Genomic DNA, 21,975 nt, shown 5'->3' on the forward strand with positions numbered 1-21,975 from the left:
CGAAGCCAGGCATGGTGGCACACACCTTTAGTCCCAGCACTTGGGAGGCAGAGGCAGGCGGCAACAAGTTTGAGGCCAGCCTAGTCTACATAGTGAGTTCCAGGACAGCTGGGGCTATAGGGAGACCCTGTCTCAAAAAGACCAAAGGAAAAAAAATTTTAAAGTTTTCAGTTACAGACTTCAAATACACAAAATACAAGTCTCAGGCTCTAAAATCCTCATATAGACTTAAATTTGAAGCACTATTCCATCATGTTCAAAATCTCAACTTACCATCTAGGAAATACCCCATTTTCCAAACTTGTTGTCTGGCTGCGTCGCCAACGTCGCTGGTAGCTGCTGGCACAGCTTCGGGTAAGTGAAGAGTTTGGGGAGGGAAATGGGGTGATAAGCAAGCTGCTAAGAGATGCTGTTGAGCAGAAGATCAAGTGCAATGTGTAAGTAATGACTAAGCACAGCAGCAAGTTTCTTTGTGATACATTGACAGGTAGAAAAAAAAGTCAAAATTTTTATTTTGTTTCATGAATCTCTCTAAATTTTAAAAACACAGTTTTGGAACAAAGCCTTAGAGAAGAAGAATCACCTATTAATATGTTTTATAAAAGTCTCTCAAACAATTCCTTTTAGTACCCACATCCCAGAAAAAGAGAGCTACCTGCCTCTACCATGCCCAGCTGTGTACATTTTTATTTTATGTGTTTAGGTGTTTTGCCTGCACGTGTTTATGTATACCATGTATGTACAATGCCATGGAGGTCAGAAGAGGGCATCAGATCTCCTGAAACGGGAGTTACAAACAACTGTTAGCTGCCACGTGGGTGCTGGGAACTGAACCCAGGTCCTCTGCTACAGCAGCCAGTGGTCTTTTTGAGACAGGGTCTCCCTGTAGCCCCAGCTGTCCTGGAACTCACTATGTAGACCAGGCTGGCCTTGAACTCACAGAGATCCGACTGCCTCTGCCTCCCAAGAGCTGGGACTACAGGCATGCGCCACCACGCCCAGCAACAGACATATTTTAAGAAGAAAAAATATTTGAAAGTGTATTTGAATGGCATTTAAAACTATCATTTACAGGAGTCACGATCACACATTTTTTAAGTGTCAAAAGATAGTAGACCCTATACACTGCTCTCTGACACAATCCCTTAACTGTAGGGATTATGTTCTTCCCAAAATCCTTCTCTGAAATCTTGCTCAAGCTCTTAGGAGCCACGCCTCTATATTTTCCTTGGGCTAGAGAGCTTTATCTCCTCCCAAGTGATCTACACTGCTATTAAATACTTGTTTTTGTTTGGCAGTATTTTAATTTCCATCTTCATGATTACATTATATCCACATGCTGAAAATGTATCCTCAAGACACTGAAGTATTAATATCATCAGTGAAAAGGCGACTGACAGATGATAAAGTATTTTGGACATGAGGAATAAAAACTAAGACAGTGCCATTATAAATATTTGACAAATTCACTAACAGAAGGCAAAGCTTTATGTGCAATACAACAAATGTACTGACGAATTTGTTGTAAGTTTCTCTCTTGAAAAGACCACATTCAGTAAGTACTATAAAACTTTGAAGCCTATGACCGGTATGTATAAACTAGTCAGAGTATGACTTTTAGTAAAATATAAAATGCTACCCCGAGTTTAGAAAAATTATACTAGGAGAGGGGTGTGAAAAAATAAAAATTATACTTTACTACGTTCTAGTATTAAAATTAAGCCAGATGTGGTGGTGCATGTCTTTAATCCCAGCACTTGGAAGGAAGAGGCAGGAGGCTCTCTGTGAGACTGAGGCTAGCATGCTCTATATAGTAAGTTCCAGACCAGCTGGGGCTACAGGGAGACTGTGGCTCAAAAAGACCAAAAACAAAACAAAAACAAAAAACAAAACCTATTATGAGAAAAAAACAATTAGCTATAAGTAGCATGTGTGAATTTAATGACCTGAATCAGCTTTATAGAACATTTTTTTGAATAAATTTAAAAGCTCTCCTGTAAAACAAAGTGGTGACCATAGTAAATGGGAATGTATTCTTACTGAGTGCTGGAGAGGAAACGTTAAATTTCTCACAAAAATGGTTAACTATGTGAAGTAAATGTATGTTAGTCAGCTAGATTTAAGCCTTCCACGGTATACAAACACTTCAATGCATCATGTGTACCCGACAAATACAGTTTTATCTGTAAATCTTAAGACTTTTAAAAATAGTTCTTTTTATTATTTTTAATTATTTGTGTGTATCTCTGTGGGTTCATATGCATGTTGAGTGCAGCGGTCAGAGGCATCTGAACCTCCTGGAGCTAGAGTTATATGCAGTTGTGAGTCATTCAATGTGGGTGCTGGGAAGAGAACTCAGGTCCTCTGCCAGAGCAGTATATGCTTTTACCCACTGAGCCATCTTCCCAGTCCTTATCTGTAAATTTTAAATAAATCTGAAAAATAAATCCTGTTACAAAAGTCTAAATTCCTAGATTAAATATAAACAAAAGGTACTATGAGAAATACACTCTAGATTCTTGCTAAAAAAATAAACTCAGGGACTTCCTATGAGTAGTGGTTCTCAGTCTTAGCTCTCCCATCAGAATCAGGTGCTGAGATTTTAATTTTGTTCTCAAAGACAGAAGCCCAAGCCTTTTTCTAAACTAAATCAGTCTTTGAGAACAGAGTTCAGGCATTTAAACTGTGTCTTCCTTGAAACTTCTCCATGTTATTCTAATGCACATCTAGGGATTATAACATGACAGTTAAATTTGCCATTTACACTCAAACTGAATCGTAGACAACAGTAGAGCTAGCTATACAATGTGGCAAGGCATGCAAACAAACAGTCAGTGAGCTGATAGACTGCAAGCTCAAGATGAGGACATCTTTCACTAACGCTAGTGAGCTCCGACACACACTTTGTTTTAGCTAAAACACCTCTGCTTACATAACTCCTCTTTATTTCCTAAGACATAATTCTTTGTAAAGAACTGCCAGCACTAGCCCCTGGCTGGGGATAAAATAGGGTTTTTTTCCGCCCCCCCGCAACCTCTGCACAGGTCTATCACTAAATACACTGTACAGATGATTTTTTTCTGTTCTAACAGTATATTCTGAGCTCTGCTCTTTTTTTAAAAAAGCGTGCTTTAAAAAAAAAAATACCCAGCATGTTTCAGTAAATGTTTGCTAGATATACCAATTTTGATAAAGTCCATACTTTTAAAAAAATGTGCTGCCAGGCACGGTGGCACATGCCTTTAATCCCAGCACTCAAGAGGCAAAGGCAGGCAGATCTCTGTGAGATCAAGGCCAGCCTGGTCTATATAGTGAGTTCTAGGGAGCTGGGGCCACAGGGAGACCCTGTCTCAAAAAGACCAAAAAAAAAAAAAAAAAAAAAAAAAAAAAAAAAAGAAAGTAACATTAGTTTACAATCTGACAACTCAATTTTAGTAAGCAACAGCAGATATAAGCTAATATGGTTTGTTTTTTCCCTATTTTTTTTGAGTAGTCTCCTGAGCAATGTTTTCTTGTCCTGATAAGACTAAGACAGACTATGTTTTTCTGGCAGAAGTGTCCAGCCTTGTGACACTTCAACATGATGTTGTCATCTACAGAGCTCACATCTCAAGAAAAACTGAAGAACCACATCACAGAGTTGGAAAAAACTAACAACGACAACAACAAAAGACCTTAAAATGCTTTAAATAAGGTTATGATTGTTGTACTGGGCCACATTCATAGCTATCCTTAGCTACTTCTGGTCCTTGAGCAAAAGGCTGGACCACACCTTATTAGTAAACATGAGAAATATCAAATATAAGCGATTTCTCTCTTTCTATCCTCTTGTGTGAAAATAGCACTATGAATTAGATAATAAAGGCAGGGATATAAAGAAAAATTAATGCTAACTAACAGCAATCTCAGAAAAAAGCTGCATGAACTCATCATGAGCCTGGCATTACCGGAGCGTGCAATGCCGCTGTCTCGGTCCTCGTTCAGCTCTCTTCCGGGCATGTCCATCGGGTTGCTATGAACTGTAAATGAAGGCAAAGCTGTCAGTTATAAAAGATGACTCAGGTGGATGTTTCTCCTTTTAAATTCAAACTTGATCATGCGTCATTTCACTGCATCTCTTTTTCAATAGCATGACACTAACCCAACACCAAGAGCTATTACTCAGTTGAACAAGCTTTCAGTATTTAAGATTTGCCATGTCACATGAAAATAATCCAAGATATAGAATCCAGGGGTGACTAAAATTGTATTTTAGGAAGAATTTTAATAACACAGAAAGATATTCCCATTATTAAGTGAAAAAAAAAAGTACTGAACAGCTTGAATGCTGGTGCTGAGGCTAAGTGACAACTACATCCTGGTTCCCTCTACTGATCCTGCCTATGTCAATATTTAGACAGAAGCAAATAAATAAGATTTTAAAACTTTATAATAAAACATTTGAGAAATTTATTTGAATAACATGATACCAATTTTGTTTCTGAAAATGCTGAGGATGTAGCTTACTGACGAGCACTTGCCTTGGTATATATAAAGCCCTCGGTGTGATTCCCCAGTACTGAAAAATAAAATGAAACTACACAAACTGGGTATATCTGTCTGGCAGGACAGTATCTATATTTTTTAACCAAACTTTCTGTATTTTTTCCAAATTTTCTGATAAATATGCATTGCTCCTATCTAACTTCTGCATGTAAAGTAAGTCCTAACCTGGGGCTGGAGAGATGGCTCAGAGGTTAAGAACACTGACTGTTCTTGCAGAAGACCCGGGTTTGAATCCCAGCACCCACATGGCAGCTAACAACTGTCTGTAACTCCAGTTCCAGGGATCCAAGTTCATATAATTAACTGGTTAACTGGTGAATATAAATAAACAGAAAACTGAGCAAGGCCTACAAATTAAAAAAAAAAAAAAAGAGTAAGTCTTAACTAAAACAAGAAATGGAGTGGCAGGGTGTGGGGACACATTTCTGTAGCCCCATCACTCAGAGAGACCTAGGCAGGAGGACTTGGAGTTTATAACTAGCCTGGGCTGTGTAGGGAGATTGATAATGAAGGATAATGAGTTCAACCGCTCATGGATATTTCCACTAGAAGATGAAAGTGCAAGATCGGTATAAATGAGGTATGTAGGCTGATGGGATGAGACTCTAATCCTAGATGCACAGGCATGAACACATATTTTGGAACCATTAATTTAATGATATAAACAATTGTGTTCACAAATCTTTTATAGAGTAAGTAACAGTGCTTGTTCATCTAAATCTTAGCTCCAAGAAAGATTATCCTTGGGGAAGAGTGTAGATCAGATATTTTACAATGATTTTAAGATAGGGTATTTTCAGCAACTGGTGAACTACAATACAAAAGCTACTTAGCTATGGAAACAAGACAGCATGACATTACAAATTACTAAGCTAACCACATACTAAATTTTGCTTTAAAATTCTAAAGTTTAAATTATTATAACATACTAAGGAAAGAAATGACAAATTGTAATTTCATAAAAATATCAATCCTATTAACCACAATCTCCCCAACTTCATTCTCTACTCTCTTGTTTCCACAGCTTAACTACAGGATCTGGCCAATAGGGCACACCAACTAGTCTACCCACACAGCACACAGCAAACCTGCAAAGAAAGAGGCGCTTCTGATCAGGCGGAGCGGACCCTGCTCAGAGAACGCCCGCCTGGGGCTGCAGAACTGTGAAAGACCTACATGGCAAAAATGTAAAATACACAGGAAAGAGGGCTGTTAGAGAAGCCACAATGTGTCAGGGAAACAATGTGAGGTAAGGCAACACAACAGCAGACCCAGAGATAAAGCACAGAAACTTTTAACGCAAGTATGAACAATTTAAATGGTTTTCCCTTTTAGAAAAAGAATGTTTCCCCTTTTGAATATGGCTTATGTCAAATAATAGTTTCATGTCTATTTATGAATAAGCACATTTATTATAATAGACATATATTTCTGTTTTCTGTTATACAAGGTAAAACTGTTTCCAGTGCTCGATCCTTTCTAACATAACTTTTTTTGTTGTTGTCTTTTTGAGACAGGGTCATCCTGTAGCCCCAGACACTTGCTGTATAGACCAGGCTGGCCTGGAACTCACAGAGATCCACCTGCCTCTGTCTCCCGAGTACTGGGATTAAAGGCATGTTCCACCACACCTGGCTTAACATAATTTTTTAATCATTCAAAAGAGCAACATGCCTTTAATCCCAACACTCAGGAGGCAGAGGCAGGTGGATCTCTGTGAGTTCAAGGCCAGCCTGGTCAACCCTGCCTCAAACCGAAAAAAAAAAAAAAAGCAAAAAGCAACATCATCTACATAATTCAACATTTATCAAAAACTCTTCTTTTAAAAAGTCAGGTTTTAGCCAGGCGTGGTGGTGCATGCCCTTAATCCCAGCACTCAGGAGGCAGAGGCAGGTGGATCTCTGTGAGTTCAAGGCCAGCCTGGTCTACATAGTGAGTTCCAGGACAGCTGGGGCTACAGGGAGACCCTGTCTCAAAAAGACCAAAAAAAGAAAAAAAAAAGATTTTACATTGCAGTCTCTACCAGATAGAATAAACACCATCTTACTGCACTCAAAAACAAAGAGCAAATCTGCTAAGGAATCTTATTGACAAATGAGCAAAAAAATTGTCTTTACTAGCCTAGTGATAAGCTACCAGAACAGAAGAAAAAAAAAAAAAAGAAAGAAATCAATGCTCTTAGACCTCCAGTCAGCACTATGAAAGCAAGACCCACAGTAGAGCCCATAAGGCAAGCCTCCCAAGAGTGCAGAAAAAGTAGCCGCCACACATTTGTCTAAGAGATGACAGAGGCCTGTAGACCCAAACAGGTGTTAACTTCTGGAAGCAAGCACCTAGGTTAGCCATTGGTTATATTTACTCATGACAATCATGTAGCAGTTGCATACCCAGAACAGAACGGCTTTCTGCTTTAAAAAGTGGCAGCAACTGTATTTCTCAAACTGCTGAAACTATTCCGCAACAGAGATTTCTGTAACTGTAGCGCATGTGCGGCAATCCTTCCGTCTCAACAGTTAGCTCTTTCTTCAGGTCTCCTGACCTTACTTTCCCTAGCTGTTTCAAAATTTAACCTCCTTGAACTCCTTCCTTACCCAAATTTCTTTACTCAAGGTATGATTTTGGTTCCTATTATATCCACGGGTCACATACAAATTTACAGATTGAAACCATCCTTTTCCTATCACCCTACCTCCAAAGCTACTCAAACTCTCATCCATCCTTGCTTCTTTCCTGTCTAAAAAGAAATAAAGGTAACGTGCAAACCTTATGATATGGTAATGATTTACTTGCTGAATTCTGAAGTTCTTTAACTTCCAAGCTTCAGTCAGCTAGAACCTGGACCCACTACCCTCCCTTAAAAACCTTGCTCTATTGCCGGGCGTGGTGGCACAAGCCTTTAATCCCAGCACTCGAGAGGCAGAGGCAGGGATCTCTGTGAGTTCAAGGCCAGCCTGGTCTACATAGTGAGTTCCAGGACAGCTGGGGCTACAGGGAGACCCTGTCTCAAAAAGACAAAAAACAAAAACAAAAAACCTCCCTCTATCAACCATTTCTATCTACCTTCAACTTCATTCTCCTGATAGTTTCCTTTTACATAAATACCCATGCACAGTCATATCTCTCTAACCTTCCCTCAATATATCTAATCCTACAGCTGTGCAGTTTTCCAAATGTGGTTCAATCTCTCTAACCGTCCCTCAATATATCTAATCCTACAGCTGTGCAGTTTTCCAAATGTGGTTCAAGGATGCCTGGGAGCCTCTAAGACCCTTTCAGGTCAGCAAGGTTCTTCATTTTCCAACTACTTATCCACCTGAGACAAGATTTTCTTGACACATTTCATTCCCAACTGCTTACCTGAATCCATTCTCACTACACTCTTTTGTATATATAAATCAGATCTGATTATATTGCTGGAATCTAAAGTCTTCTGTTGAAGCCTTGAGAGTGTTCCTCAAGATTTCCAACTGTGCTCTGAAATGCATTGCACATTTGGCCCAGGCTACACAGAGTCCATAGCATGTGCCCAGCCAGCGATTAAACACAACAGATACCAAGGTCAGGCCCCCTTTTGGGAGACATGGGACATTTTTAACAACCAGCTTTGACTTTGTAACGGCTTTTCCAAACCTTTCTTCATTAGTACATTATCACAGGTTGGGACACTTAAACCCAATCTTCTGGTCAATTCTCCTTTGCCAGGGGTCAGACATGTATCATCATCTATGGCTCTCAGTCTTTCCCACTACCCTCATTTTCTTTCTCACAGTAATTTCTAATAACAAAAATTTTGCATATTTAATCATGTCATGGCACTTGTTTAAAGAAAAAAAGATGGAAGACTGAAATTAGCATATCATCCCTGGTATGGAATGACACAAAGCAGGAATGGAAATTCATCAGTGTGGCCCAGAGTGCCTACTGCCATGTAGCTCAGTCCTTTCTTCATTCTCTTTCCTTCCACTCTTGCCCCACACACTCTTTTTTTTTTGGTAACATGCTTTAGGGGCTCTTGTCTCTAGATATGGATACACGAAAGACTGAGCTTCTTCCTAGATATTTCTTTTCTCAACCACCTAAATTCTTCAAGCTTAGAAGTCATACACCTCAAGGAAGCCTTCCATGATTCTCCAGGATTGAATTAGTGCTTATTATAATTTTAACAACCTGTTCCTAATTTTGTTCAAGAATTCACTATTATTTTTCTCACTCTCACTAACTACAAATACACTGATGCGGAAGCCATGTATAGCTCACCACTAACTTGTCAGGGCCTACCAGAGTGCTTGGCATATTACAGGTATTTAAGTGTAGAAATATGAGTCATACATCATTTAAACCTGTTTTATTTGTTTGTTTTGTTTGGGGTTTTTTTTGTTTTTTGTTTTTTTTTTTGGTCTTTTTGAGACAGGGTCTCCCTATAGGCCCTGCTGACCTGGAACTCACTATGTAGACCAGGCTGGCCTTGAACTCACAGAGATCCACCTGCATCTACCTCCCGAGTGCTGGGATTAAAGGCATGTGCCACCACACGTGAGGCTTAAAATTTGTAATTTTATTCAACGAATTAAGTTTCTCCTTATTTGAACAGAAAGGAAAAATACATCTAGCCTCCATAATATAACTATAAGGGTTGATTTGTACTGCTAAAATGTGTAGCTCTCAGTACACCCAAGTTTTGAAATTATCAAATTACTTAAAAAGACATTTGATATACTTTTACTTCATTAAAATCAATAATTAATCAAGTGAGCTCAGAAATATTTTTCTCTAAGCAGATATACACTACAAAATGTGCCTAACACTAAGCCCAAGCCCCAGCAGATACTTAATGAATGGCTGTTCGTTTGATTAAACACGAATTACAAAGAATGTTTATTGAGCAGGTTAGTTCAAGCAGGAAGAGAAAACTATGTTTTCCACTAGTACACTTAACTAATGAATATTTGTAAAATTGAGTGCAGCCAGGCATGGTGACAGACACTAATCCCAGCACATGGGAGCAGAAGGCAGGATTCTGAGTTCGCAGTCAGCCTGGGCTACATACAGAGTGCCAGGCCAGAATTTGAGCTGCACAGTTAAGACCTTTCTTCCAAAAAGAGTATGAATAAAAGTTCTTACTAAACAAGGATTATGATCCACTCCCTGACTGATTATAGTTCTTTCAATCATCCTAATTATAACCAAACAGCAATTTAGCTGAGTTTTCCAGACCAGAAATTTCAGAAATGCTTTGTCATTTAATATATTTTATACATTGGCAACAACAGTTAACTAACTAAAGCTGTGATTCTAATAAATTGCTTAAGAATCATCATTTGAATACATGCTCATATGACCTACAGATCATAAAAATGAGCACCATTTTATTTTAATGTGTATTGTTATTGAACTTTTGTGCATTTCATACAAAAGACCATTCTTTATACTCCCGCCCCCATCTGCACCTTGTTAAAACCCCCCACAGCGTATTTCATCCATTCTATCATGTATGTTAAGTTAGTGTGCCCACACTGAGCACCTTTTTAAAATGACTTTTAGGTTAGGGAAGACAGAAGAGGTAAGGTGTAATATCACAGCGACAATATGCAAGAAAGCTGGTAATGGCTTTCAGTACCAATGACAGAGTCTCCTTCAAAGACACACCAAATTGAAAAGCAAAAAACAAGGAAGACAAATGAGATAAATCTGCAGTTCTTTTTCTTAGACACAAAATAAGTATTACATCTTAATGTAAGAAAAGTGTACATCCAAATGATATGTTGCATGTCTGAAATGCAAACAGCTTTTCTACTTACATCATTCAAAATTCTTTGGTTATGGAAGAGAGCTACATAAATAAGAAGTAATTTCATACCTTTTTATATTGTTAACATTCTTAAAATTTATAAAATCAAAATGAACCATTTACCTATATTTCCAAGCAGTCCATTAATAACTGTGTTATCAGTCTTTAATGTATTACTGTCCTGATTGATGAATTCAAGACTGTCTTGCAGTCTATGGAAGGAGAGAAAAAAACAAATTCCAAATTCATTTTATTCTTTTAATGGTAATTCTTTCATATCCCAATGAAATTTTGAGTGTAAAATCCTTTTCCTGTTTGGGGTAAGGAAGAAGACCACCAGAAGCTGGGAAGAGGGCTGGAAAGGTTAACAGGAACAGGGCTGGGGAGGGTAACAGGACTGGGCCTGGGGAGGGTACAGGAGGGTGAACATGTACAAAGTACAATGGTTTATGGTATGAAAATGTCAGAATGAAACCCATTATTTTGGACCCTAAAAAATTTTAAACCCCTTTTAAGTTAAAACTGTTAAGTACCAACAGCATAAACCACAATGATAACTATGTAATCATTTAAGCCAAAGGTTGGTAAACTGTAGCCTGAAGGCCAAGTTCAGCCTACTCTATATTTTTATAAATAAAGTTTTAGGTGAAGAACATCTTATGTCTGTTCATTTATATTGTTTATGGTTGCTTTAATGGTATGATAGAAGTAAACTACAGCACACTGTGTGCGTCACACACAGCAGTCATCAATAAGCACTAACTACCTTTAGTCCATACGTTAAAGTGGTATACATCACTTCTTTCAGTCAATCTTTTAGAACAAAAATAAAATTACTGTTACAGCATAAAGTATCTTCTCTATAAATTTTAAGAATTAACAGTTAGAATCTAGAAAAATGAAGAGTGAGGTGATGTAAAGCCAAAATCAGTGATTTCTAATGTCTATTCAGTATTAAACTAAAAATTAGCATTTGGCAACAGGACTTTTTTTAAGTGTTCGCAATATTTTGAAAAACATCTACCCTTTCCTCTCTTCCTGAAAGAAAAAAATGTACTACAGGTATTAGAAACTTATATACTAAAACGCCTCAAAACAAAAAAAGTTTTAAGTCATTAACAATGAAGGTTCAAGAGAATTTCTCTAGAGTAGGCTCCTTGCCGCTTCCCACTTGTTTAGACCTTTGATCCCCTTGCCAGTGAACTTTGTTCTGACTTGGCACCAGAATCCCAATCACGAAATTCTAACTCAGAACTTTACTAGTGTTGTAGTTCATAGCCTGTTAGTCCCACACCAGGGTTACTCGTTTTTAACTTCATTATTCGAATTTTGGGATGAAAACCTTAGAATATCCTTGCGGCTAGCCCGCATGCTAGATTGTGTGTGTTATAATAGGGGGTTAAATCTTCAGGGATTTGAAAACTGATATAGGTGGGGGCTAGAGAGATGGCTCAGTGATTAAGAACACTGGCTGCGGAGCTGGAGAGATGGCTCAGCAAGCGGTTAAAGAACACTGGTTGTTCTTGCAGAAGAGCCGGGTTCGAATCCCAGCACCCACTTAACAACTGTCTGTAACTCCAGTCCCAGGGGGATCCGACAGCCCCTTCTGACCTCCGAGGGCACTGCACAACATGGGTGCACTTACCTACATTCAGGCAATACACGCAAATGCATAAAATAAAAATAATAAATAAAATTTTAAAAAAAGAATACTGGCTGCCCAGGTTTGATGCATAGAACCCACACGGCAGCTAACAACTGTTTGTAATTCCAGTTCCAGGGGACCTGACACCCTCTTCTGACCTCCACAGGCATTGCACAACACAGGTGCACCTACCCACATGTAGGCAATACACTCATACACATAAAATAAAAATAATAAATTTATATATATAGAGAGAGATAACTCAGCACATAAATGTTATTCTATGATAGAAACGCATTCAACATTTTGCTTCCAGAAACCTTTAAGAAAATTATAGAAACAGAAACCATGCCTATTTTTTCAACTAAATTCAGATAAGGATACAATTCTACTGTCTATAAAATTTCAACTTAAGTAAGATAGAGATCTGAATTTGTGCTATAACTCAAAAAGCAGTTTCTGATGTTCATGTCGTGTACATATCAATGTCCCCCTGCATTCATAAACACTTACGTATTAAGACTTCCACAGATGCTGCTGCCAGTCCGTGCAGTGAAAACTTTGCTAAGTATGAGCTGTGGAGGTGAGCTAGGAAGAAAACAGAATGTCAGAAAGAGATTTAAACTACAATACAGTGACCTTTTGACTTATTGTAAATAAGAATTTGTTAAGTTGTACAGATTTCATTGCATCATAAGAGTTTTAAAGAAGGTCTAAATATAATCACAGACCGAGTGTCTGACATGCTTAATCTGAGAAAAGAATGAAGTCTCTCATCTTCAAAAAAATTAAATACCTAGGGGGCTGGAGAAACAGTGTTTAAGCACTTACTACTCTTACAGAGAACCCAGGTTAGGTTCTCAGCACCCATAACAGGCAGCTCACAATCACCTTCAACTCCAGCTCCAGGGTATCTGAGGTCCTCTCTTGGCCTGCATGGATGCTTGCATGCATGTGATACATATAAACTCACACAGGCACATATACACACACACAATTAAAAGTAAATAAAACTTTGAAAAAAATAAGGAATAAAAACTGAGTATGTGAAAAGAGAATCACTTAAGAACTTGAAACCCTCTCACCGGATCTGATGGATTTTTAAAGTGGATCCTTTGTAACTCATCGCTACTGAGCCAAACATCATCTCTCCAAGCATATTGGCATCAGAAGAGCACCGAGAACCCTGAACAAAAACCAAAGCATTGATGAAATCAAAGAATTTAAAATCTTAACATGATTTCAAGTATTTTTTCTTTAGAAGAATCTTTTGTTAGTTTTTCTAAGGATTTTAATTCTACAAACTGTCCTGCAATTTGGGATTTTCTTTTTCATTTTATACTGTCTTATTTTCATAAATTTAACCATATCACTACACAGAAATTCACCCATTTGTTTAAAAAGCCGCAAAGACACTGATATAGTTAACACCTGTAATCTCAGCTCTACAGAGGCAAAGAATATCCCAAGTTTGAGACCAGGTACATGGGGAGATTCTGACTCATTTCAAAGTGGGGGGGGACTGCAGAGTATTTGCCTACATAAAAAATACCACATTTCAGCAGTTCAGTTCCAGTTACTGAAGAGCATTAAGTCCATTTCTAGGTTTTTGTTATTATTAGTAATACCCAAATCAACATTTCTCCTTTACATTTATTCTGTTTGAGTATATGTGGGTAGGTGTGCACACAGCAAGACAATAGACATCAGCGGGACAACTTTCAGGAGTTGGTTCTCTCCTTCCACCATTCAGGGCTCAGGGACCACACTCAGATCGTAAGGCTAAGTGGTAAGTGCCTTTACCTGCTGAGTCCTACCACCAGCCCCAAATCAATATTTTTAACATTTTACACATATATACAACATAACTCCAGAAGTAACAAGGGCAACCTACTGAACAGACTTCCACAACAACAAAGCAGCATCCAAAAATGGGACAATTTATATCTGTTTTGACTTTTTTTTTTCAAAAGAAAGACTTACTCGTAATCTATAGTTTTAATGACATTTTTTAAAACAGAAAACATTCTAAAATTACATGGAACAGTGAAAGACCACAAATAGCCAAATGACCTTGAAAGAGAACAAAAGTTATCACAAGCTTCCAGATTTCAAAATTTGTTACAAATCTACAGTAATCCAAACAGTATGGTACCAGCAAAAAGACAGACGAACAAGTCAATGGAACAGAATATAGAGACCCAGAAATAAATTCACACTGATACAGTCAACTGATTTTTTTAACATGAGTGCTAAGAATAAACAATAGTGAAAATACAGTCTCTTCAACAAATGCTGCTGGGAAAACTGGATGTTCATACGCTAAAAAGAAAACCAGATTCTTAGACCATATACAAAAATCAGGTCAAAGCAAATTAAAGATTTAAATGTAACAACATAGAAAAAAAATACTCATGACTGGTCTTGGCAATGATTTCCTGGATCACACCAAAAGCAAATGGACAAATGGCCGAATCAAACTAAAGATCCTCTGCAAGCAAAGAAATAACCGAGAGGTAAGAATGACAGAGGCGCTGACACACATCAGCATCTTGGCATGGAGAATTCTGAGGTCAGGGCCAGCTTGAGCGCCAAAGCAAGACCTGTCTCAAAATGATAAATTAAGTGAGCAAAGAGAGGGTGAGCAGGGAACCTACGGAGTGGCAGAAAGTACAAGGAACTCTTACAACACTAAAGCAAACATTGAAATGCACAATTTAAAAAATGGCTAAGGACTCAAATCAACATTTCTTCAAAGAAGACACACAATGTTAAGAGTTGGATAAAAACAAATAAAACACTTGTACTCAACAAGGAAATGCAAATCAAAGTCTTATTACACCTGTCAGATACGTATGTATGTATGTATGTATGTATGTACACACACACCCACACACCACGTACTGTTGAAGAGGTCATAGAGATAAGAATCCAAGCTCTCTGCTGGAGCAAAGGCAAAACAGAATAGCTCCTCTGAAAGACAGCATGACAATTTCTCAAAAAGTACAACTGCCATGTGATTCAGCTACCCCACTTCCAGGAACATAGCAACAGAACTGAAATCAGGATCTCAAAGAGCTAAGAGCACTCCCAAGCACTATTCACTACAGCAGAAATGTAGAAATAATCCTAATAATCTTAAAAAGTCCATTCACGGCCGGGTGTGGTGGCACACACCTTTAACCGCAGCATTCGGGAGGCAGAAGCAGGCGGATCTCTGTGAGTTCAAGGCCAGCCTGGTTTACATAGTGAGTTCCAGGACAGTTGGGGCTACAGAGAGACCCTGCCTCTAAAAAGACCAAGAAGAAGAAGAAGGAAAAAAAAAAAGCCCATTCACAGACGAATGGACGAAGAAAATGAGGCAGATATTATAAAACACATTTTGGCCCCCTAAAGAGACATTTGGCAATACGTATGAGCATAAATGAATCTTAAGGACAGTATGCTAAGTGAAATAAGCCTGTCATACAAAGATACACACTGCACACACTTCACTTATATGAAGTATCCAGAACAGTCAAATTCATGGGAAATGGTGATTCCCAGGGACTGGGGAAAAGTCGGGAAGTTACTAATCAATGGACACTAAGTTTCTACAGTCAAGAAATTCTAATAAACTCTTGACATCTGCTATACAACATCACAACTACTAGAGTCAAAAACAATGCATCACACTAAAAATTTAATTGATACAAATTTTACTTGAAATATCAGAATGTTTTTCTCAAATAATTTTTTTATATAAATGTCACTTCTTTCCATTGTTCCTTTGTGGGGACCTAAAGGCCCCACCTTGCATAGGTCCAAAAGGAAGTTACTGGGGGCGCGGCCTGGATTGCTCTGAAAGTCTGAAGAATACTTCCACACTGCTGAGGAGTGCATGATCAACGCGTTTCCATCCTTAAGATACACCCTCAGGTGGGGAGTGGGGGGATTCCAGGGGCCTTTATAAGCTTTGGAACACTTGCAATAAATGAGTCCCAGCTTGACTAGGCTCCCCGTTGTGTCTGAGTGTCCCCGGGTAATGGGGACGGCGTGGGCTGGTGAACGGCGTGCTTACTCATCCCCAATCCTCACCTCGCCGGGGGTTGGGGGTTCGAGTGCCCAGCATCTGGCGCCCAACGTGGGGCTCGAAGGAAGGTGAAAAGAAGAAAAGAAGTAAGAAAGAAGCAAAAACGGATTGGGGCCAATTGAGGAGGTTCTGGGTAAGCAAGACCCTAAAAATGGGAAATGCAATTTTTAAGTTTCAAGACCTGGCGCTTAAAGCACTGTGAGACATGCTTAAAAGCAGGGGATTGGATTTGTCAGATCCCATAGCTCAAAAGGTTTGGGCAGAGGCTGTTCATTTGGCTCCCTGGCTACTCGGGGCTAATGTTTTTACTGGGGATACATGGGAATCATGGGAAGGGTTTGAGGAAGAAGGCAGAAATGCAACAGAAGTGAAACCAAAAGCAGCCAAGGTAACAAGCGGCACCTTGGGGGTGCCCTGGCCAGCTTCAGGGCTTCCTGAAACCCATGAAAACTGTCCTCATTTCCAGGATTCTGGCCCCGCTCAGGAGGCTTCTGTGAGGCCTCCTATTAATGTAAACCCAGGAGGCACGTGCCCTGACCCCTGGTATCCCTGAGAGGCGAAGGATTTGAAAGAATTAAAAAAGGCGGTGGCTGAGGATGGCCCGGGATCACCCTGGGTAGATACTCTCCTCCAAGGCTTGGCTCATCAGCAGTGTACTACAAAGGATTGGCTGGACCTCGCCAAAGCAGTCCTTCCTAGCCCTATATGTATTAAATGGTGTGCCCTCTTTAAGGAGGAATGCAGGATACAGGCTGAGAGGAACGCAAGTGCCAACCCACTGGTCCCCATTACTTTTGGGATGCTGACTGGTTCAAGTGACTGTTATGCCACAGGGGAGCAACAGTCAGGCATTCCGGCCGCATATACAGAACAGGTCAGGGTCATAGGATTAAATGCTTGGAGAAAATTGGACGGGGGGCCTACTGAATCCCCCCTTGCAGGGATTAATCAAAAGCCTGGTGAACCCCTCTACAAGTTTATAGACAGAGTAGAGAAGAGCTTAAAACGAAAATTACCTCCAGGCCCACTGAGGGAACAATTCACTAAACTCCTGGTATGGGATGGAATGGATGCTGATCACAAGATAGCCTGTGCTGGCCTTAAGGACAGGTCCATGGGACAATGGATAATTGCCTCCAAGGAGGTGGGAACCCAGAGGGGACAAACCAAAGCCACAGCTGCTGTCTTACAGATGCAAACAGAGGCTCTGACCCATGTCCTAACCCAGGCATTTAATTCACTTAATCTGGGACAGCAGGTAACAACAGGGCCTAGAGGAATAGAAGGCCCATGTTTTGTCTGTGGCCAGACTGGCCATATTAAAAGAAATTGTCCTCAGCGAGATAACCGGCCTAAGCCTGGAGGTGGGGTATCAAAAAGACCCCCATCTATGCCCTGTCCCCAGTGTTGCAAAGGGCTCCATTGGCAAAAGGAATATAAATCCAGATTTGATATTGAAGGAAAGCCTTTAAACTAAGTGGGGGGCAGCCTCCATCCCCGTTGACAAAAGAAGGACTTCCCCATGATCGGCTACATTTACAATGCCCTCAGGGAGGGATCCGGAGAGGAGAAAAACCTATGGCAAATTGGACAGTCCCTATTATCCCTGGTGTAAGGCCCAAGATGGATCTTGAAATAGGTGGCAGGAGGTTTCGCTGCCTAGTGGACACGGGGGCTGAAAGAACCATTCTTAGAAAGTAGGAGGTCCCATCGTGATGGCACCTAGTTTCTGGGCCCGGAATCCTAGGTGTGGGAGGATACACCTCATCAGAGGAGACTCGAGAATGGCTCACCTGGCAGGATGCAGATGGAGCTAAAGGGGAGGTGCAACCCCTGGTGGTGGCAGGGTTATCTGCCAACCTCATAGGACAAGATATTTTGGGGGACGCACAGGCCTGCAAAACCACTGATAGCAAGGCCTTTTAGGATGACCTTTTGGATCTTGAAGAGTCTGATAGGCTTCCTGAGTCAGCAACTCAAGGGTTGTCTCGCCATATCAATTACAGGGGGACCCAAAGAAAGAGGATCGGGTTCACCCCCAATTCTAAGGGCCACTGCCCCTCAGGTTCCAGCTATTTGGTGGTCCCCTGGGGCACTGGTATGGGTGGAGCAGTGGCCATTGCCTGATACAAAGCTACAGGAATTGTGCAAGAACAATTACCGTTGGGCCACATCCAGCCTTCTATAAGTCCATGGAACACACCTGTCTTTGTTATTAAGAAAGCCTCTGGCAAATGGAGAATGTTGCAAGATTTGTGTAAAGTCAATGCTAGAATGACCCTAGTGGGTACACCCTTAAGGTGGCTGCCTTGGTTCCCTGCTATTTCCTCAGATTTATTTCTTATAGTTATAGACGTTAAAGATTGTTTTTTTCTCTATCCCTCTACAAAAAAATTTGCTTTCTCTGTACCTTCCACCAACTTTAAAACGCCTGATGAGAGGTATGAATGACTATTTTACCCCAAGGTATGGCCAATAGCCCAGCATTCTGCCAAAGCTATATGAAGACCCTTTTGGGGCTTGCTCACTTGCTACCACATGCCACTGTGTACATTTATATGGATGATATAATCTTGGGAACTCCAAGCCCCCAACAATGAGAAGAGTTATATAAGTTTACTCAAAAATGTCTACAGACAGGTAGACTCCATGTATCTGCTGATAAAATACAGACTATTACTCCCTTTAAAATTCTGGGAACCATACCCTTTTTGGAAGGAGTAAGTCCTTTAAAACCACAACTGGCTGTCAAGCCCACCATAACCCTGACAGAGCTACAAAAATTATTAGGAAAAATTAATTGGCTACGAGCCTGGATGCCTATTCCCACTGAGACTTTTAGACCACTGTTTCAGTTGCTAGTAGGGAAAAGCCTTCAGAACTAATTCACCTGGCTCCTCAACACCTGGACATCTTACATGAGGTCCAGGATGCCCTGGACCAAGCCCAACTTTCCCGGTACATGCCTAGTAAAGATCTTGAGTTATGGGTACTCTCCGGTGAGACCCTGATGACATCCGTCCTTATACAAGGCAGGAAGCCCCTTCAGTGGGTGCATGCCTCTCTGGGAGGCATACCACGGGTTTACACACCCATGGACCAATTGGCTGACCTGATCAAGAAGGGACGTGAGACAGCTCTGAGGCATTATGGCATAGATGCTCTTAAAATTGTCATCCCCTATTGGCTTAGGGATTTTGAATGGCTCTGCAGAAATAATAATCATGTGGCAGCCTATAATGTTTTCACTGACCAGAGCAGATTTGGAGGTGCAGTGATAGTATACCCAGGGGCAGATGAGAAACCAAAAAGATATGTCCACACTTGTGATGGCTCAGCTCAATTCAAGGAACTCATGGCCATTGCTTTAGCATTAACAAAGATAAGTGAGCCCATGAATTTGTTTTCTGACAGTCTGTATGTAGTCAATCTTCTTCCAGGGCTATTAGGTTCTCATATCCGGTTGGATGGGAACCCATTACTCCCTTGATGATTCAGACTCGTACACTCCTTAGAGAGAGAGAAGCCCCTATCTTCTTACAGCATCTTAGGGGGCACCAAGGATTGCCTGGGCTTTTATCCCAAGGCAATGAGGCAATGCAGAGGCAGACAAGGTGGCTTCCACCCAGGGGTTACATAACTTCACTCATGTAAACTGGCAGGGACTCCGTAAGAGGTTTCCTGAAGTTCCCATCAAGGACCTAAAGAAGACTGTACATACAACAGCCAGGGGTAAACCCCAGGGGACTCAAGCCCAATTCCTTATGGCAAACGGATGTCACACACTATGCTCCTTTTGGAAAGCTTATATTTTTGTATCCATTGACACATTCTCACATGCCTGTTGAGCTACCGCTCATACAGGAGAGAAGTCTAAACATGCTCAGTCTCATTTTCTCCAGTGCTTTGCCATGTTGGGATTGCCCCAAATAACTAAAACTGATAATGGACCATGTTTTGTGAGTAAAAATTTACAAGATTTCTTCTCACTTTGGGAAATTCAACACAATACAGGAATTCCCTACAATCCCCAAGGTCATGCCATTATAGAATGCAACCATCAAAACCTAAAAATTCAATTACTAAAACAAAAAGGGGGAATAAGCCCCCACCAACAGTTGGGTATGGCCTTATTCCCTATTATTGTTCTTAATTTTCAAAAAAATCAGTTGGAATCCCGGTTTCAGAAGCATTGGGGACAACAGGAGCAGAGACCTGAGGTACGGGTAAGATGGAAGGACCCCATCACCGGGCAGTGGAAAGGACCAGATCCATTGCTAACCATGGGTCGAGGCTTTGGGTGTGTCTACCCTACAGGGAATTCAAACCCCATATGGGTGCCTGCAAAAAACCTTAAGTGGGTAGGCCAGATAGAAAAAATTCCTCTCTTTACTTGTATCCATCTGAAGTGAAGGACCCAGTTCCTTGACTTCATTGCAGCCTCTTTGACAACTGGCTGATTGACTAAAAGGTTCATGGTCTCAGAAGTATTTCAACTTGTCCTACGCCATGACTTGCTTTGTTTCTCTTGATAATGCTTATCTTTAAGTGTCTTTACCAGATAATTCGGCGACAGAGGACCCTTGGAACTGCCATGGCCCACCTCCTCATGATTACGGACTTCCCCAGGACCCCCTCCGGTTGCCCACACTTGGCTAACCTAACCGAGTTAGGTAGAGACTAAGACTGTCACGGGCTGGCATTACCCATGCGGCTACCCTTAATCATGATGCATTTTTAGCCAAGGATGGGTAAGATGTCCCATGACAAGTACTCCTAAGGACATGCACATGGCCAGGTGCATGGTCCAATGATGGGCAATGCTTGATCAGAGGTGACACAACCTAAGACAGGCAAAAATTAGAGGAAGGCGATAGCCATCTCTCCTCAGGGAGCTGTCTATGAGGTGGGTAACTGGTGAAATAAAGTCAGTCTGGCCTTACAATAACAATAAAAAGGGGGATATGTGGGGACCTAAAGGCCCCACCTTGCATAGGTCTGAAAGGAAGTTACTGGGGGCGCGGCCTGGCTTGCTTTGAAAGTCTGAAGAATACTTCCACACTGCTGAGGAGTGCATGATCAGTGCGTGACCATCCTTAAGATACACCCTCGGCGGCGGGGGGGGGGGGGGAGTTCAGGTGCCTTTATAAGCTTTGGAACACTTGCAATAAATGAGTCCCAGCTTGACTAGGCTCCCCATTGTATCTGAGTGTCCCCGGGTAATGGGGGTGGCGTCGGCTGGTGAACGGCATGCTTACTCGTCCCCAATCCTCACCTCGCTGGGGATGGCGGGTTCGAGTCCCCGGCAGTTCCTTAATTGTGTTCACCAGAATCATAGTATAACTAAAAATCAAACATCCATTTATGTATCTACACACCATGGCAAATATTACTTATTAAAGTACTTATTCTCTTACTTGTTTTGAGGCACCAATGTGCCCAACTGCAAAGAACGCCATTTCACAATCTCATGGGAAGATAGGAGAGACACACTCACTGATGCAGACTGGCCTAATAGCTGGAACAGTTTTCAGAAACTATGCACTTACACGCATTTCACACAGCTGGTCAATGAGATACAGACAGAAGTCACAAAATGGAGATTCAATTTTATGAACATAAGGCAACAAGAACATATTATCTCTGATGAAGTTGAAAGTCCAGGAAACCCTGGACTCTGAGACATCTTTAAGCCTACAAATTCCAGGTATAACTCCAGATGGGTCATGTGAGGAAGACATCCATAACTTGTAATAATCTTTACTTACTGTTACAGTTATTGAGGTCATCCATTTCACTGACTGTTTTATTATATAATTGGTTGAGAATTTCATGGAAACACTAATAAAGTCATTTAATTTCATATTAAAGTTCTCTTTGCCTACCATAACATATACAAAATGAACATCATAGATATTGTGACAT

General features: G+C 40.6%; 1 protein-coding gene across 2 annotated transcripts in view; it reads right to left on the reverse strand.

Annotated features, from left to right (window-relative positions):
- Positions 1–21,975, reverse strand: part of Fnip1 (folliculin interacting protein 1) — a 112,963-nt gene that overhangs the window by 42,709 nt on the left and 48,279 nt on the right. Inside the window, exons 4-9 of one of the 2 annotated variants that reach the window (XM_008849304.3) lie at positions 13,064–13,164; positions 12,492–12,566; positions 10,457–10,545; positions 5,634–5,717; positions 3,948–4,019; positions 274–409 (exon numbers count right to left, since the gene is read on the reverse strand). In XM_008849304.3, coding sequence (XP_008847526.1) covers positions 274–409; positions 3,948–4,019; positions 5,634–5,717; positions 10,457–10,545; positions 12,492–12,566; positions 13,064–13,164 — 557 coding nt within the window. The remainder of the gene's footprint in view (positions 1–273; positions 410–3,947; positions 4,020–5,633; positions 5,718–10,456; positions 10,546–12,491; positions 12,567–13,063; positions 13,165–21,975) is intronic. The other variant, XM_008849305.3, reaches the window with a different exon arrangement.

Source organism: Nannospalax galili, unplaced genomic scaffold, assembly GCF_000622305.1.
Source record: "Nannospalax galili isolate Female #2095 unplaced genomic scaffold, S.galili_v1.0 scaffold424, whole genome shotgun sequence".
Lineage (NCBI taxonomy): Eukaryota > Metazoa > Chordata > Mammalia > Rodentia > Spalacidae > Nannospalax > Nannospalax galili.